Source organism: Phallusia mammillata, chromosome 4, assembly GCF_965637545.1.
Source record: "Phallusia mammillata chromosome 4, kaPhaMamm4.hap1.1, whole genome shotgun sequence".
Taxonomy (NCBI): Eukaryota; Metazoa; Chordata; class Ascidiacea; order Phlebobranchia; family Ascidiidae; genus Phallusia; species Phallusia mammillata.
Genome location: NC_137255.1, coordinates 2,342,012 through 2,358,911, shown reverse-complemented (window position 1 = coordinate 2,358,911; position 16,900 = coordinate 2,342,012). Strand labels below are relative to the sequence as shown.

The 16,900-nt window shown below is 36.1% G+C and overlaps 4 protein-coding genes and 1 long non-coding RNA gene across 6 annotated transcripts; 1 reads left to right on the top strand and 4 right to left on the bottom strand.

Annotated features, from left to right (window-relative positions):
* Nucleotides 1–233: 233 nt before the first annotated feature.
* On the bottom strand, nucleotides 234–2,398 carry LOC145225305 (uncharacterized). 2 transcript variants are annotated; one of them, XM_080091996.1, is made up of 4 exons: nucleotides 2,290–2,398; nucleotides 1,999–2,168; nucleotides 1,433–1,622; nucleotides 234–947 (listed from the first exon to the last, which is right to left on the bottom strand). In XM_080091996.1, the coding sequence occupies exons 1-4, from the start codon at nucleotides 2,396–2,398 to the stop codon at nucleotides 481–483; spliced, it is 936 nt and encodes a 311-aa protein (XP_079948122.1). In that variant the 3' UTR covers nucleotides 234–480. The 2 variants fall into 2 exon arrangements, with proteins under 2 accessions (XP_079948122.1, XP_079948123.1); XM_080091997.1 differs by having other exon boundaries at nucleotides 1,433–1,616.
* LOC145225306 (uncharacterized) lies at nucleotides 1,574–6,006 on the top strand. Its single transcript, XR_013859849.1, has 4 exons — nucleotides 1,574–1,637; nucleotides 2,327–3,157; nucleotides 3,290–3,468; nucleotides 5,909–6,006. It is a non-coding gene; the product is annotated as an uncharacterized LOC145225306 (long non-coding RNA).
* A 1,705-nt stretch (nucleotides 6,007–7,711) lies between these two features.
* On the bottom strand, nucleotides 7,712–9,630 carry LOC145224838 (myeloid-associated differentiation marker homolog). The gene is made up of 3 exons (XM_080091425.1): nucleotides 9,264–9,630; nucleotides 8,581–8,764; nucleotides 7,712–8,208 (listed from the first exon to the last, which is right to left on the bottom strand). The coding sequence occupies exons 1-3, from the start codon at nucleotides 9,501–9,503 to the stop codon at nucleotides 7,757–7,759; spliced, it is 876 nt and encodes a 291-aa protein (XP_079947551.1). The 5' UTR covers nucleotides 9,504–9,630; the 3' UTR covers nucleotides 7,712–7,756.
* A 1,851-nt stretch (nucleotides 9,631–11,481) lies between these two features.
* LOC145224839 (kelch-like protein 26) lies at nucleotides 11,482–13,420 on the bottom strand. The gene is made up of 5 exons (XM_080091426.1): nucleotides 13,333–13,420; nucleotides 13,064–13,262; nucleotides 12,628–12,771; nucleotides 12,001–12,159; nucleotides 11,482–11,628 (listed from the first exon to the last, which is right to left on the bottom strand). The coding sequence occupies exons 1-5, from the start codon at nucleotides 13,417–13,419 to the stop codon at nucleotides 11,489–11,491; spliced, it is 729 nt and encodes a 242-aa protein (XP_079947552.1). The 5' UTR covers nucleotide 13,420; the 3' UTR covers nucleotides 11,482–11,488.
* LOC145222435 (kelch-like protein 2) lies at nucleotides 13,419–15,956 on the bottom strand. Its single transcript, XM_080088554.1, has 5 exons — nucleotides 15,812–15,956; nucleotides 15,073–15,290; nucleotides 14,361–14,507; nucleotides 13,934–14,077; nucleotides 13,419–13,424 (listed from the first exon to the last, which is right to left on the bottom strand). Exons 1-5 carry the CDS (start codon nucleotides 15,876–15,878, stop codon nucleotides 13,419–13,421), a joined length of 582 nt encoding a protein of 193 aa, XP_079944680.1. The 5' UTR covers nucleotides 15,879–15,956.
* Between the last annotated feature and the right edge of the window lie 944 nt (nucleotides 15,957–16,900).

Genomic DNA, 16,900 nt, shown 5'->3' with positions numbered 1-16,900 from the left:
TTTACTAAAACTTTCTTTTTTTGTATTAAGCGTCTTTAAATAGGACTCAATTCACTTCGCATTAACATTGCCGACTGTTTTTTAAACTTGGACAAACCAGTATTAGCAACAAAAATACATTTGCGTGTATAAAATACAATGCTACCAAGAATATACCATCAAAAAAAAAGGTATACAGAAAGCTGTAGCGGCTGTCGTGAAATTTGGAAGGGGCTGAAAATTATTTGTGGAAACATTTGTTATCCTTAACAATTTGGTTGTAAAGAACAATTTAAAGGACTGAAGTTGGGCATTTTTATGGTCGGGGTCAGCGTTTTTATTACGACATAGCTGTTAATTTACATTTTGTAATTTTGCAAAAAGGTGTTTGGATATATTCTTCTTTAGTATTGCAAAAAAGCGCCCTGGTGGCAAAATTGGGTTGTAATATATTAGGTGTCCAAAGACAGAAAGTAATACTTTAATATAAAAGTAAAAATATTAAAAACAGCTACTGAATGCACGAAACAACTTTAAAGCAACCCTCAAACGTCTTTTTGCCCCCAAAATCTTTAGCTCCAGCAAATACAGAACGGCCAAAGCAATCCCAAATCCCATCGCGCTGTCTACCAGCGCAGAATAGCAATTAATAAAAATAACACCATTGCCCGCAGCAAAAGAATGGACATACGAGAAAAATGAACACCATATTTCGATTTGGACAAAAGCTGAATTGTCGGAATTATCGACATGCCTCGAATCGAACTTCATAACCCATCCTGATATGTACAACACAAAGATAAGGACAGAAACAGCCCAATTCATGCTATAGGCGGTTATTGTCCAAATCCAAAGACCCTCACTCCCATAAGGACACCATTGTCGGGCAGTAACTAGAAGCAACAACGCCGTGTATCCGAAAATACAGATCACCGACTTCAGTACTCCCTGTTTGGTCAACAGATACTCTGAAAAATCAAAATAAAACATGGTTGTTGTTTTTAGGTAGAGCTACTAACGTAAGAACTCACAGTAGCCACGTTTGGAAATTTCTGATAGGTGGCGCAACGGAGCATAGGCGTTTGCCATGGCAATAATTGTTGAGTCAGCAAATTCGCCACGGTAAACGCTTATGCTCCGTTGCGCTATACCTATCGGAAATTCCCAAACCTGGCTACTGCGAGTTCTTACATTAGTAGCTCTACCTTGCTTTTTTTAGGTTTACGTCAAAGATACTTAAAGTTTAGCAAACGTACAAGGCATGTTCGGACAGTTTTTGTCTAAAAATTAGACATTTTAGGGCAAAACAACACGTAAAACCAAAACTGGTTATTCGCAGTCAATTGACATAGCTTTTATTCTTGATAGACTCATTAAGAAAAGAACACAGCATGTAACCTACAACTTGGACTTTTTTAAGCCCCTTGTTTAGGGTTTGTACAGAACAACGTACTTAAGCTTTTAGGAGCGTTTTCTTTTAACTGGTAGCCTCGAATGCCATATGTCCATGACAAACGGAATCCAATCAGACAAGCTGCCATTCGTCTGTCCAGCGTCATACTCATAGGTGTATAAAACGTAAGCAAGATGCTGGCCAGGATACAATTGAAGAATGAGAAGACAACGATGGAGAACTCCTTTTGATAAATTGGAAAAAGGTAAACACAAGTACTCATTACTATTTAAACGGGTGTTCGTTGTTATCAACCAATTAGGTAGTCATAACACCAACAACTTACCTTGCTTTTAAACGACTGTTGGTAAGCAGTGCAATCAACTTTCTTTAAGTTAAACCCAGTACAGGCCAACCCAACCCTTTAATGTAGCTAAATCTTGACATATTTTTAACGTCCAATTGTTGTTGACCTATGAACAAAAAGTTTCCCACCCCTGCCCTTGCTTAGTATTTGGTAAATGTCTTGGAAGCAGAGCAAAGTGTTGAAAATCCTGCTTCCTAACTTGCTGTTTTTTGCCAAATAGGAAATGTATACTTTATCAAATTGTTGTTCAAATCCTCACCTTATTCAGACCAGCTGTAAGCACTGATAATGACCATGAAATAATGTAAGCTGCCATCACCCATGTAACAGCTCCACTATAACCACTTGATGCAATTAGTGAGAATGCAGTACAACCCAAAACGATTGTCATGAAATGAATACATCCATTCAAAGTAGAATTAAATGCCTCTGTTTTGAAAATATCTTTTTAGATTGCCTTTATAATTTTTTTAGTAGTTTAACCAACAAAATGCAAAATTGTTATATTTCTGTTTTTTTTGTCAACATTTATATTTGCTACATTGTAAACCTGTATTTATTTCTTGTATACATGTTCTGTTTTTCAGTTGATATCCTTGAATGGCATATGTCAATGACAAGAGGAATCCAAATACACAAGCTGCAATTCGCCTGTCCATTGTCAAAGGTGTATAAATGCTAAGCAGAATGCTGGCTAGGGTACAATTGAAGCATGATAATACAATGATAGTAAACTGAACTTGCTAAGATATAAAAAACAGGTTATGTGGTGTTTAAATAGTATTTTACCTCAAAGTTTAGTCAAATATAAAACACAACACCTTAAAACAGTGCTCTTCAACCGGTGTGCACGGTGCACCCTAGGATGCACCAAAATATGCACCAGTACGAAAAGGTATACAAGGGTGCATCACAAACTTTTAATGAACCATTAATATTTGAGTTTCAGGATATTAGAAAAAAGATGTAGGTTTCAACTGATGTATGAATCAACCTCTGTATTTTTTTAAATGTTGGTGTCTCACATGTTGACATATATCTACGTCAAAAGTAGTTTTGCGCTGAGTGCGGACTGGCGTTAATTTAAGTCAAAAGTTTTTGATCAAAAATGCGACTGCCTGTTAATGTATGTCGAGACCAACAAGGTTGCATGAGTTAGTCACAACAACTTTTAGGGTTCACCAAACCAAAAAAGGTTGAAGAGCACTGCCTTAAAATGTTAATATATTTTTCATGAAGCCTTACCTCATTTAAGTTATTTGCAAGTTTATACAATCCTGTAATCACTGATAATGACCATGAAATGATATAAGATGCCATCACCCATGAAACAGGGCCATCATATCCGCTTGACGCAATTAGTGAGAATGCCGTACAACCAAACACAATAGTCAAGAAATGAAAGAATCCTAAAAAAGGTTTGGGTTTGAAATGATTGCATTTTTTCTGGTATGCCACTTGTTTTAAATCTGATTGGGTTGCTATGTGTTTTACTTATTAATTGAGACAAACCTTTTGGGATGTTTCGAATGATGTGTCTTATTTGATAGACTTGTACAACATACATCAATGACAAAAAAAATCCAGTCACGAAAGCAGTAATTCGCTTGTCTAAATGTGCAGGAGTATGAAAGGTAAGCACAACACTGGCTGGAAAACATATTGAAAATGAGAAGACTAGGATACATAACTCCACTTGCTGAAATGAAAGAAATCTGACTTAAAAAAGGTGCATAAATATTGAAAAAAGGTAAGAAAAAAAATTTGGAGCAAAAGTTCTGTTTGATTGGTAAAACCTAATGATGTTGGTCAAATTAAAAAACATTAGGGTTTGTTTGATTTTATTAGTGGAATGCATAAAATACTTTGTGCAATCTATAACTTACCTCACTTAGGCTTTTCTTGACCTTCAAAAGGCCTGTAATCACTGATAATGACCATGTAACAATGTAAGCCGCCATCACCCATGTAACAGCTCCACTATAACCACTTGATGCAATAAGTGAAAATGCAACACAACCAAACACAACAGTCAGAAAATGAATTGTATTGCTGAAATGCTTTGTTGGATTTATTTCTGTAAAGAATGTTTTATTGAAAAAGTTTTTGACATGCTTTCAGTTAAACAAATATCAGCAAAAATTCAAAGCACTGTGTATATATATATAGTACATTATAATTAACAAATACCTTTTTCTTGTGTTTTATTATTTGGGCCCCATGACTCCTTTCTTTTTTGTGCATCGATCCTTGCCCCTGGAAGTGGAAACTCTATGAAAAATATAAATACTATTTAACCACATACTGTACTGCATTCTGTACTTTTTCAGTATTTGTGTTTAAATCATCTGTTTTTCCCTAAAATTAATTGCAAAAGATAGTTAAAAATTAAACTGATATCCACAGTGCACTTGAAATCTAAAGAAGCAAATAATGTTACTTGCAAAAGTGAGAGAATTAAGGGCAAATTGAAAAAATTACAGGCACTTTCCGGCTTGGTCAATGTTTTGGTGCAATTATGTTGCTATGTGTTCTTTCACCAAGTGAAATAAACTTGACTCAACAGTACTGTTAGGTCATATTTTGCTTAACTAAACAGTTATAGCTAATATCTCGCTATGATTACAACCTTTAATGTTTGATATAATTTAATCTATAGCGCGTTTTTGCTTTCTGCATTTGGAAAAGTGTCGTCAAAAGCGCAATTTTACCTATTTTTATGTGAAAAAATGGACCCCCAAATCTTCACATTAACACGGAAAAACAAACTATTCGAAAATACTTTAAAAATACTTTGAAAATACTGGCCTAAAATTAATCGTAAGTTATTAGCACAGCTGTTGCGATTTATTTCGCACGTTTTTTAAACCTTAGATATTGCATTGTTATCGAAATGCTATGTAAACTAATGCAATCGATAACCCAATCAAATTCAACTGGGATATTCTTGTTAATCGCGACCAAAAGGTTGAAAGTCGCTGACTTATTCGTTTGGCATTTGTTAATCGTTATAGCTTTATTTATTACAACGCCGTCTGCAAAGCGCCCCTAAAAAAACATACATTATAATTGACAACAAACAGCCTACCTCTTTCCATAACTGAGGGTTCTTTTAATCAATCCAGTTTATGCTTTAGGGACTCACTGATGGGCGTCAAAAATTGAAATGCACTAAATTTGCCGATTATGTTTTGCAACTTTTAACAGCTTTCGGTTCAAAAATCTGTCATCCAAACTTTTGCCAACTTTGCTTTCCAAACTCCTTAGTTCCTTGTTAACACGCGATCTTATATATTTATTACTTGACAAACACATATTTGTTAATTATTAAGTTGGGAAGTTTAACTCCACCAAATCAAGTGTTGTTTCCTTTTGGTCGTAAAGCAGTGTTTTCAAAATAATAAAAAACGTTATAAAATCAGCCGTCAAATGCAAGCATTGCCATAGCAAGCGGGTCATTTGAAAACAATTAATTACTATCAACGGTGTGTGACGGAAATCTCTTTTCAACGATGCGCGAAATTTCTGAAATATTATCTTTTTTGTATATTTACCAATTATGCAGAAGTTGTGCCCTGAATTTTGTTGCGCTTTATAACGTCTCAACGTTGCGCAGCTAGTTCTGGCTTGGTGAATATTTTAGCGTAATAGTGGTGCTGCGATGTGCTTCATCCGGCGAAATGAACTCAACTCATGTGCACAAGGATTTTAGAAATTGACACAACAGTCTATAAGCTGTGAGAGACGACACTGCTTGTAGCCCTTACTTAAGTTGCTATGTGACGTCACAAACAATGCAACGTAATTTGTGGCGATTGCAAATCGAAATCTTAGTAATATATATTTAATTCACTTGCCAAAAATAATTAATAAAGATATGTGCATGGTAGTCGTATAGTAGCTATGGAAAACATCGCCTAAAATCATTGTACTTGTCTTGTTTGGAACGTTCTTAGTTGTCCTAAATCATACAAAAAAATGTTTACTTCAAATTTGCGTCGGTACTCTAAATAAAGTGGTTTAGCAATGATAAAAAATTATGCCTTTTATAACATCCATTATTTTTTTTGATTTGAGACAAGTTAAACCCTGTTTTGAAATTAAAAACTTTGGTTTGTTATGTGAAAAATAATTTTGATTCTTCCAATAACCGCTTTTCTGTGTTACAGATGCATAAAGGCTCGGACTACGTTAGAATGCAAAACTTGATGTGGTGTTTGCGGGAAAAGAGTCAGAAATTTGCTTAATCGGAAAAGGTAACTTATCTTAAAACTAACTAATGCTACCTACAAAAAAGAACGTACGTGTGTATTCAAATTTTTTACTAGTATCAAATTGTTGTGTTTCAGTTTAGGTTGCGGGCTGTCTTAATTTTACCAATTTTGCATCTTGTCTAGATTTTCTAACTGGCCAAAGTCACTTAGTAATGTTAAATCCGCCTCATAACGCATTACAATAACTGTGTAGCTGCAGCGAGTTCAACATCTACCCAGCTATTGTCTATTCATAACGTTTAAAACAAATACGCACAAACGTTTAAAACAAATACGTTAAAACAAATAGTCTGGCCTGACTTCACATTCTGTGTCCGTAATTTTTATAAAGATGAAAAATAGCTGGTTGCAGGACTTAAGTATTTTATTATTTTTTGTACAGCCGTACTCTTTGAAGGTTTCGTGCATAGGCTTGTCAATCTTACTTTGGGCCTAAATCGGCTCAAAAACGATTCGGGGTGGCTTGTACTTTCGGGATCGGGCTCTAATTTTAGGCCACTTACATAAATATAGTTACCTAAGGTTTTGAAGGCGCCACACCGAATCAGCCGGTCACAAAGCATTCACCACCATATGGCAAGGCGTAAGCTAAAAAATCTAGCCTGTGGTGGGATTCGAACCCACGGCAGGAGTCTTTCCGGGACTCGCGCTCTACCAACTGAGCTATAGCCTCATTGGCAAACCCGTCGAAAGTCCAATCACAAGCACCGTTGCCTGTCTCGTATGCTGCACATGTCAGCTTTATAGTATGGGATCGCCAGATTGACCAGTATAGATGAACATTCACCCAAAAATGGTGGGAAAAAGACCTAAGACACCACCAGTAGAAGGACCCTTTTGGTAAATTCCATTTATTTCCTGTTAGAAAACGTTACTCTCCTCGAGCAGTTCTAAACTTTACATATTTCTACTGTGTTATCAAGATATCTGCCACGGTAGTGTCTTGTTGGTCATTGTTTATAACTTGTAAAACTAATCATTGCTTCTCCATGAATTTAGGGCTCCAACTTTGCAAAGTCGCTCTTTAGACCTAATTTGGTGGCTCTAAAACAAATCCTAGCACAATTACAAAAGTCTTTACGAGTTTGTATTTTTAGCTGTTTGCTCTTGTAGTCAAATATCCTGATGTTTGTTTAGCTGCGTTACCTGGCGATTCAGTTGCATTTTAAATCAGACAAGTTTTCGCCAGATATGTTTTATGAGTCGGTGCTTACAACGAATGGAATGTCATATTAAAACAACATTATTGCTAAAATCAGTTAGTCCAGACGGTGCATATATGGTAAAATAATTGCGCAAATGGCGTTCTAAAGGGACAATTAGGAGCAGAAAGTTTTACACACCCTTTTATCTCTCATAGCCTCGGCTATATTTACTATAAAATGCAATTTGTTACTGACTAAATTTCGCGTACCATTGTCTACAACAGCTAACAGTGCTATGCGACATATTCATTGCAAACAATTCCGTAATTAGGTTTCAGAAATAAATTAGAAGCCTCAAGGCAAGAAGTAAAACTTGAATATCAAAAATAAAAATATATCTTCTGACAAAAACACAAATGTGCACATGAAAAATCAAAACATCTACTAACAAAAAGTAATGATCACTGAAAAGTATTTTGTGCTGTAAATAAAATGAAAGTAAAAAATGTTTAAAATTTGCAGCAGATGAAGCTTACTGTATCACAGTTTTAATGAAACAAACAAAAATTGATTTTGTTTTAAATTTACGTCGTTGCGTTTACGCTTTGACGTCATGCGGTTTAGGGGAAATACCCTTGGCGCCACCTTTGAGCAGTATAGCTTCCACAAGATACAGTATCGCAGTTATAAATCCGAATACAGCCGCCGCTATGCGTGCATCTTGAAGTCTAAGCCAACCCGGGCTACCACAATCAATATAACAGGACAGAACAATGGAAGCGACAAGATAATGCAGAAATGAAAAAGCTGACCACGCAAATTCAATTGTAGGCAGGATAGAGATCATATCGGCCAGAGGTGTTACGTGGATGATCAGAAATATGAGAGTTACAGTCCAACTGATGATGTATGCGGCAAAAGCCCATGTACGTCCAGAGTCTACATCATTTAAGGGACAGCTATAGCCAGCGTAGTCGAGTAGGGCAAAGGTCGTGCAGCCAACTATGCAAATTACTACTTTCAGAATTCCATTCTTAGTCCACATATATTCTAAACAAAAAGCAAGTTTTTTAGATCATTCACTAATGACTCGCAGTTTTGCTGTGTACTTGATAGCTGAAATCAAAGTGTATCATGAAAGTGGCTTTTTGCACCACTAGAAGTGAAATGCACAGGTGCATATTTATGTTTGTGACGTCACGATAGACTGATGTCACGCGCAAAAATTTATGTTTACTGTTGAGTCGAGCCACTGTCTTATTGCTAGTCGTTTAGGACATTGTTTTTTTTTTTGTTTTTTTTACTCATGTGAGCTTTCCAACTTACAGAGTTGCAGAAACTTCATTTAAGTTCTGTTGGTTCAGGCGGGATTAGAACCAACAACCGTAGGGGTTGTGGCGGACCAAGAAAACAAAAACTTACTCAGGCTTTCGGGGGCGTCTCCCTGGTTGAGGTAACCTTCCACGGCGTAAGCAATTGAAAGAAGAAACCCGAACACACAAGCTGCTATCCACTCGTCGGCATATGGTCCAGTGTACATTGCAAGAATAATGCTAGCCATTGTGCAGTGGAGAAACGAGAAAACGGTGAGGCAAACATCCACGGCCTGTAAAAAAGTGGGTAATTATCACTAACAGTCTATCAGTTGATGAAATATTTCAACACGCCGTAGTCGGTATCGGTTTTTAAATTTAATGAATGTGTTAAAGCTGTTTTGCTATGTGTTTCTCACTTATGTCCTCAAAAGGTTTTGTGCTTTGACAACTTTAAATATTTTTTTATACTTTTATGCCGTTTTTATTTGTTTCCATTTATGATAGGCCCGCGAATGATTGTCCAGGGGCAATTGTAGTTCTGAACTTGGGTAGAGAATCGCCTTCATAAATGCCAAATAGCCTTTCCTTCCTATTTGGGCCTGACTTTGAATGAAGCTGGCATGATTTTGGCCTTACAAGGATTCGGGCCCTCTTACACGCAGTGCTTGTTACATAAACTTAATTATATTAGTGTGCTAGAAAGTCTACAAAATTAGAACACTAGGTCACTAAGCAACAACGACTGTTAGTTATTTCCGTAGCCTCAAACCGACAATTTAAGCATCTTACTTCATATTCTACGCCACATTTCATCTGCGATGCCAGAGTAGTGACAATAAAGAAGAACGAAATCAGTGAAAAGCACCATGAGATAACGTATGCTGCCAAAATCCATCCACCAACGTCTCGAAAAGGGCCACCATTGCCACCAGCTACATATAGTGCGAATGCTAGGCAACCCAGCACAATAATAATGATACGTACAATTCCTTCTTTGCTTCTAATGTACTCGATTCCCGATTTGCCCATATTGGTGATTGTTTATTCCAGTTATGTTTAACGCCTGGATTTATTTCCACAATCTAAACGCAAAAAAGTAGTACAAGAAAAATACTAACAGAAAAGGAAACGTTTTTTTTCTCAATTGGAAACGTTATTTTTGCCACTTATCTCTAACCTAATGAACTACCTCTGTGTTACCGAGGCCATTGTCTGGTAACTAATAGTGGAACGCCTTGTTTGGCATTCTTGCTACATCGTAAAACTAATCCTTCAATCTTTGATTCCAACTTGAAGAAAACATTCCTTTCACTAAATTTCTACCCCAAAACCAATCCCTGCCCGAATACAACAATTTTCACGATTTTGTGAATCATAACCACGTTGAATTATAACCACCGATTTTTGTGAATTGTAACCACATTGTTAAGCTTGTGGTGAAGGTAATAAACAGGATTTTTATTCTACTGAGCAGCGCAGGTCTTGTCAAACACACGTTAACCGTTGAGCAAATAATCTGACGTTTGTTTAAGTCCGTCGCCAGGCGATCGACGTTACGCCCTAAATTGCATTTTAATTAACGTAGACGTCATGGCCGTAACTATTGCGCAATAGCCCTCGGAGCAAGAACTTGAAATTTATTGTATTGAAAACTAATAATAACTTGTGAAGGCATGGTTTATTCGTGTTTGTAAAAAGAAAGAAATTTAGGGAGGGAAAAGAATCATTAGTTTTTTTTTTTACCAAAAATATTATTTGTAGTATAGCCTATTTCATTTGCATTAGTTTTTATTTGAAATTTTAATGCGTGCACTTCAAAAATACCAAAAAAAGATTTAAAAAAAGTTAAACCTCTTCAATTCAAACATAAAATAGAAGTGTACTTTGCAGTGCCTTTCAATGTTTGATTGAAACAAAATTAAACATTGAAAGGCACTACAGGGTACACTAGGGGCTTTCCCGGTAGTAAACTGCATCTTCAAGTTGCTGGAATTTTCGATAGTAGTAACCTATATAATCAACTAAATTACGTTTTAGGTTGTTGTATACATAAGTTTATTTTTAGAGATATTACTTACTTTGTAAAATTATGTAAAATACAAAATAATAAATTCAATGTAAAACGTTTCAAGCATAGGAATTGCTGGTTTGCTGGAAATTTATATCCATCTGTTGCAATGGTTCCCAAACTTTTTAAGCTTGCAATGTACGGACAAACTTAATTTTTGCAGCACTTTGCAGAATAAAGCATAAAAATGTTATTAAAACACATCAATTTGCAACTTAAATGCAACGAGACTACTGTTAGTGTTAGTAATAAACAAGATCAGTAAAGTTTATGTATTTCCACATCCTTTTGACATAAAGTCGATCAGAAAATAATGGAAGGTGCACTGTGTAAATTGTTTTGCTGCACACATTGTTTTCAAATATTGCATATGGAACATGTGTGCTGGACCAGGTAAAACCTTTTGAATTTTGTTTTTAGGAATTAAAAAGCAAAGTTTTCAACAACAGTTCATCCAACCCCGATTGCTGCTGCACAAATAAATCCATTCGGACTTTTTGTCAACAAAGTCCACCGGTCGTGTGTTGGATCGTATTCTTCAACTGAGGTGGCGGCAGTTTTTCCCAACTCACTGCAAAAAATGGTAGGTAACCAGATAGCATTGAGGTTTAGGAGTTTCCCTAATGTTCACAGTCTCAATACTTCTAGCTCACCTTCAAGTTTAACATCTGTTGTTCTGTACTTACTGTACTGTATAAACTATTATGATGAGAAAAAGTCATACAGTAATCCTCGGTTAATCCGGACCTGTTTAGACCAAAACATATGTCCGAAATTTGCAAAGATTGGGATTAACTAATGTCGATTAGTTCAAGCCTTATATTATAATATATTTACCATATTAAAAATCATTTGTACCCCTATAGTTTTATCCAAATTGGGCGAATATCCGGATAAGCTGCATCCAGTTTAACTGAGGTATGCTGTGGTTTGTTTTCTAAATATATTACCTTCCAACTGCATAAATCATATTATTAGTTGAACACAGAACCCGGAGCATTGTGGATTTCTGTGGAGTAGCCAACTTGGTCCACACATTGGTACATGGGTTGTACCGCTCAAATGCACAATCCTGTTTTAGGGACTCTAAAAATAGATCATTGGTTTTTTTCATTATTCAACAGAAAAAAGGTGCACTGATCAACTAAAAGTAATTATTCTGAATGTATGTTTCTCGGTATGTTTGCTTTTGGCCTTAATGATAAAACTTACAACTGTTACAACTGAAACTTACTTACAAGTTTGCAATAATGTCAAAAAAGACTTCATTTTTAGCAATTCTAAAGTATTGTTTACAAAGGCTGGCAGGCGATAAAACTCCTGAACTTTAATCAGACAAATAAATCAACAACTTCAAACTCTTTTTCCTATTGTATTTTCCCTAATAATGAAAGTTGACTTTGGTTAAAACAGGTGCGATTACAACTCCAATACTTTTTTGATACAAAATGGGCTTACCAATTGTATAAACTTCATTGTTCAATTCAGTGGCATGCATTACCCCTCTTCCATGAATAATAGGAGCAACTGATTTCCAGCGGCGTGTTTTCGTGTTGAAACATTCAACTGACTGCAAATGGCCACTGTCATTTGTCCCAGCAATTGCAAACAAAAATCCTACACAAAAATGTCACTGTTTTTTCGCGTTTAATTATTTTGACCATTTTGGTATAAGGGCCATTACTCCAAAATGTTTTGCAGGCAAAACTACAAAGTTTCATTACAAAGCTACAGGACTAACTATATTGGCCCTGAAGGTAATAGCTTAAGGTCTCATCAGTGCAACTGATATCAAGAGGTGGTTTAGGCTAGTGTAGCCACAATATAGCACTCTGGTTTCTTGGGAATAACAGGCTAAAAAGTCAAAGCGATTTGTAGAAATGTACCCCTTTTATCATTGAGTCTTTGAGTTTTTACCAAATTTAAGTTGCTTGCTCAGATAAAAAAGTGTTGCAAAACAAGGGGGATATTAAAAAATATTGCTTTTGCAGGGCTCTTAAGCATTTCAAAGACCCACCGAAGTGTTGCTACGGGTTGAGAACCACTGCTTTGAAACCAAAAGGTGACACCACATCACACATTTACCTCCAGTTGCTGCAAGTGCGTGATGAGCCCTTTTTACTTTTGGTTCCGGAATAAAGCTCCATTCCTCCTCCTCAGGGTCATACTTTTCGGCAGATGAAAGGAAGGTACGATTTGAACTGAACCCTCCAGTGACATAAATACAACCTAAAACATTTAGAGATGTAATTTCTGATTAAACAGGTTGCTATGGCAACTTCATACTGCCAAGTCGTTAGTGCAACTTATCAGAGTAAATGAAAATCATTAATGTTTTCTAAAGTGCGGCTAAAGTTTGCAATAAAATAGATTTAAAATTTTTTCACAAATGGCATTTGAAAACTTTCTTATGCAATGTCGTCTATGTCTGGTGGCGTTACCAAATACAATGAACACAAAACTACCTTAACAATCACTTTTTTGGTTCAGCTGAAAACAACAAAATGTAATTTGTCATTACCATTTGCACAGGCAGCGCTGGCAGCTTGTCGTTTTTCGCTAAGTGGAGTCACCCATTTCCACCCTTGTATTGGATCAGCTAGGTCCAAGCATTCAACCTGGTTAGTTATGTTGTTTGTTTCCTTGCTGTATCCCCCAATGACGTAAATACGGTTGTTAAGAAACACAACAGATGCATCATTTCTTGCTTCCGTGCGTCGCTACACAAATAGCTTTGTGAAAGGTAGTTGGTATGGTATAGCATCATTTTGTTTGTTTTTTATCACTTACTGAATAATCCTTCCACAGTTTTTGTCCAATATCAAACTTCAAAATTCTTGTAAATAAATCATCAAATGCAATAAAGTAGGAGGTCATTATTTCTGCACAAGTAATAACAGTTGTTTGATTGGAATTCATAATTTACTGCAAAAAATAAATACTACTAGTACAGGCAATTTTGACTATTCTCCAGATCTGATTCATTGCATGTATAAGCTGACCATAGAATCCCATGTACTTGATCATTAGTAAGCAAATGTCTTGGTTATTGCAAGACAAGTTGCTGTGTTAAACCCAGGGTTGCCATCGACATGAAAGCCAAAATAAGGACAACCGAAAAATTTAATTTTCATGTGTTTTAAAAAAATGTTTGCATTTATATGAGCCATGACATATCACATGCCATATTTTTTGCCAGAAACAATCTGTTCCAGCTACTCCGTGTTCGTAGAAAATACTTGCTGGGGTCTTGGTTTACTTTTTACTGCGTAGCAGGGATTTGTCTATCATTTCACTGAGTTTGTTCCTTGTAATTGTTAAAAATAAAACAAAATAAGGACTCAGGTCAAAAACAAGGACATTTCTTAGAAATAAGGACAATAAATTTTACCAAGACATTGCCCTTCAAAATAAGGACAAATCTTAGAAATAAGGATGGTATGGCAACCACAGTTATACCTCTGCCATCAGGAATCCTTGTTGCAAGCTCATCTATTATCGAACTGACACATGAAGTTGATGTTCTGACCAGCTCCTGTGGAAAAAATTAAATTGAGAACAATAAATGCAAAAGCAGTATTCTCAAATGCGACGTAAATGTCACGAAAATAGCTTGTACAGAGTGATTAACACTTTATATCCATTGTTTTACCCATTGCTTGTAGTCTGTACAAGCTCACTGCCAGTTTTGTGTTTTTGAATCAGAAAAAAAATGCAGCAGAGGTACACCCATTAAATTACAAGTCAAACTCCTTCTAAAGTTTGAACTCTTTATATCCAAAATTGTGATGCTTTATTGTTGGTAAAATTGGCATAACCTTTTTTGCAATTTCTTGCAGATATGATTTTGGAAGAAGTTCTATCTTAAGGGCCTCGAACAGCTGGCTGAAACTGTCTTTTCTTCTTGAGGAGTCATGATTCACCCATGAAAACAAGGCACTGCAGAGATGCTCTTCAGGTAGATCCTACAAAACATGTTACGATAGGTTAGATTGTATTTTTAAGAAGTTGTGCATATTGCTGAATATGCTTAGGTTTATTCATACACCTGCATGAAAGTAACTTAATAAAAAACAAAGCTTTCAACACCACTGTAACAATTGAATCCATTTTATTGCAAAATTTGTGCAGTCAATGGGTCATTTTTAGTGAACTTATAGTACTATTGGGAGCTAAAAAAGGGTTGTCATAAATATACGCTCCAAAGATTTATGATGTAAAGTGGGAATAGTTAAATACTGACCACAAAGTTGCCCAAGCAACATAGCAGCTATTATATAAGCTATTGCTGCCAGGCATAGTATCAAGTTTAAAGAGCTCTTCTGGCAAATGTGATTTTATTCCGACGTTTCGACGTCCTATAAAGGTTGTCTTCATCAGGGTAAATAACACTGAATGTGACTAGTACAGTGCACGATCAGAATATGCAGTGCACAGAATAAAATCACATTTGCCAGAAGAGCTCTTTAAACTTGATAGCAGCTATTAAGCTCTACACCCAGCATCAAATTAATTTACCCACTGACTTACATCAGTTCTTTCACAAACCAAGATCTGTTTTATTTCATCGTCTTCCAGTTTAACAAAATCTCCTGCAGCAATAATTCCATGCAGGTTTTGTGCTACGATGGCAAGACTGGATGCACTCAGTTGATCTAGTCCATATTTATTTGCACATTTCCATATCTCAAGACAGTTTTTACTGCTTAACGATGTACTGAGTCGTGTTGTAATTTGCTTCACAATTTCTAGAAAGCAGATTATCTATTTACATTTTTGTATAGTTAATGATAAATGACTTCATTGCAGGGATACTTCACTATGGATGCTTGCAATACCTTAGGATGTGATATGTTTTTGCAGAGTGTAAGGAAGTTAAATCATTTAGATTTACAGTTGTTTCATTGCACCCAGATTTACAACAATATTTTTTAACTATATTTTGACAATTACTTTAATTACAAACTAGACCTGAGATCCGGCATGGATTTAGAAAAAGTTCGCCACTTTAGTTGTTCTATTGCAGTAGTTTCCAACTGGGGTAGAATTTAATTTTTGGTTTGTAAAGAGACACTTAAACTCTCAGAATATAACCTGTGAAGTTGCAAAAAGCCCCAATTTTAAATGATCTTTGTATGGTTTAGCATCGACTTTGTGGTATACAGAGAGTTATGAAAATGTTTTGAACTGTTGAAGGAAGAACTGTTGTAAGGGTTGGAAACAACTGCTCTATTTTTAACTCAAAGCTCTGTTGTCAGCTTTTATTTACTTGTCAATTTTATGTTTTCAGCCACAGTGAGAAGTTCAATCACGTGATCGTCAACTTGTGACGTCATTCGGCCGGTGTAAATGATGTCAAGCAAAATCTCCAAAACTTCTGCGCTGACTCCATCTACACAAACTGTTTTCCTTTCTTCTTTCTGTGGCTATAAAATTTCTTGTGATTTAACATGGCAAAAGAATAAGATATTGTTTTTAATGTGTGTAAATATATATGTGTTCTATAGCAGTAAATTGCAGTAAAAAAGTTACATTTTTTAGGTTGACGCGTTTTGAACCCGCCTTAATATGATGATATTGTACATTATAAATCTATGCCAGGGTTCGGCAACCTTTTTGACGACGCGTGCTAATTTACTTGTTATTTCCTTGTGGTAATTGCTTCGCGTGCCAACGTTTTTCTAAATAATATTTTTTTTTGCCAGCAGATAACAATAATAAAAAGAAAGCAGAGTGTTTTGTACATGTAAGGCTGAATTTTATAACAATGGCATGATAAAAACTATGAAAAAGCAGTGTAACAGGTTAAATTGTTACTCCAATATAAACAGGCAAATCGGTTGGCGTGCCATGAAAAACCACCTCAGGGGTTGCCGACCCCTGACGTCCCAGGGGTTGCCGACCCCTGATCTATACTTTGGATAACCAATCAGATAGCACCATTATTCCACGTGACCTTACCTCTGGAGTTAGAAGATAGGCGAAGTGTTGGGAATAAACGCCCAACACGCATTTGTGGACTGGAAAAATTCTCGAACCCGCTTTGACTGTGACGTCACAGAACACTTGCGTCACCAATCTGTCTCTGAAAACCAACATATTATATTTGTACCGTTTTGTGGCATGTGTTTGATGCTTTTTCTTACTTGTTAAGAGCCTTGAGCAATTCTGATGCATGTGTCAAATCTACGTCATCGCTTTGGGGATTTCCCTTCAGCGCCAAAAGACTTTTTAACTTCCCAACTGCGAGCAAATTTACAAAACCACTGTAGATTACTTCTGTGCTACAGACAAACACACGCACTTTTTACCTGGCAAAGTCGACCTTGATGTATTATTGGGCTTGCTCATAATATCT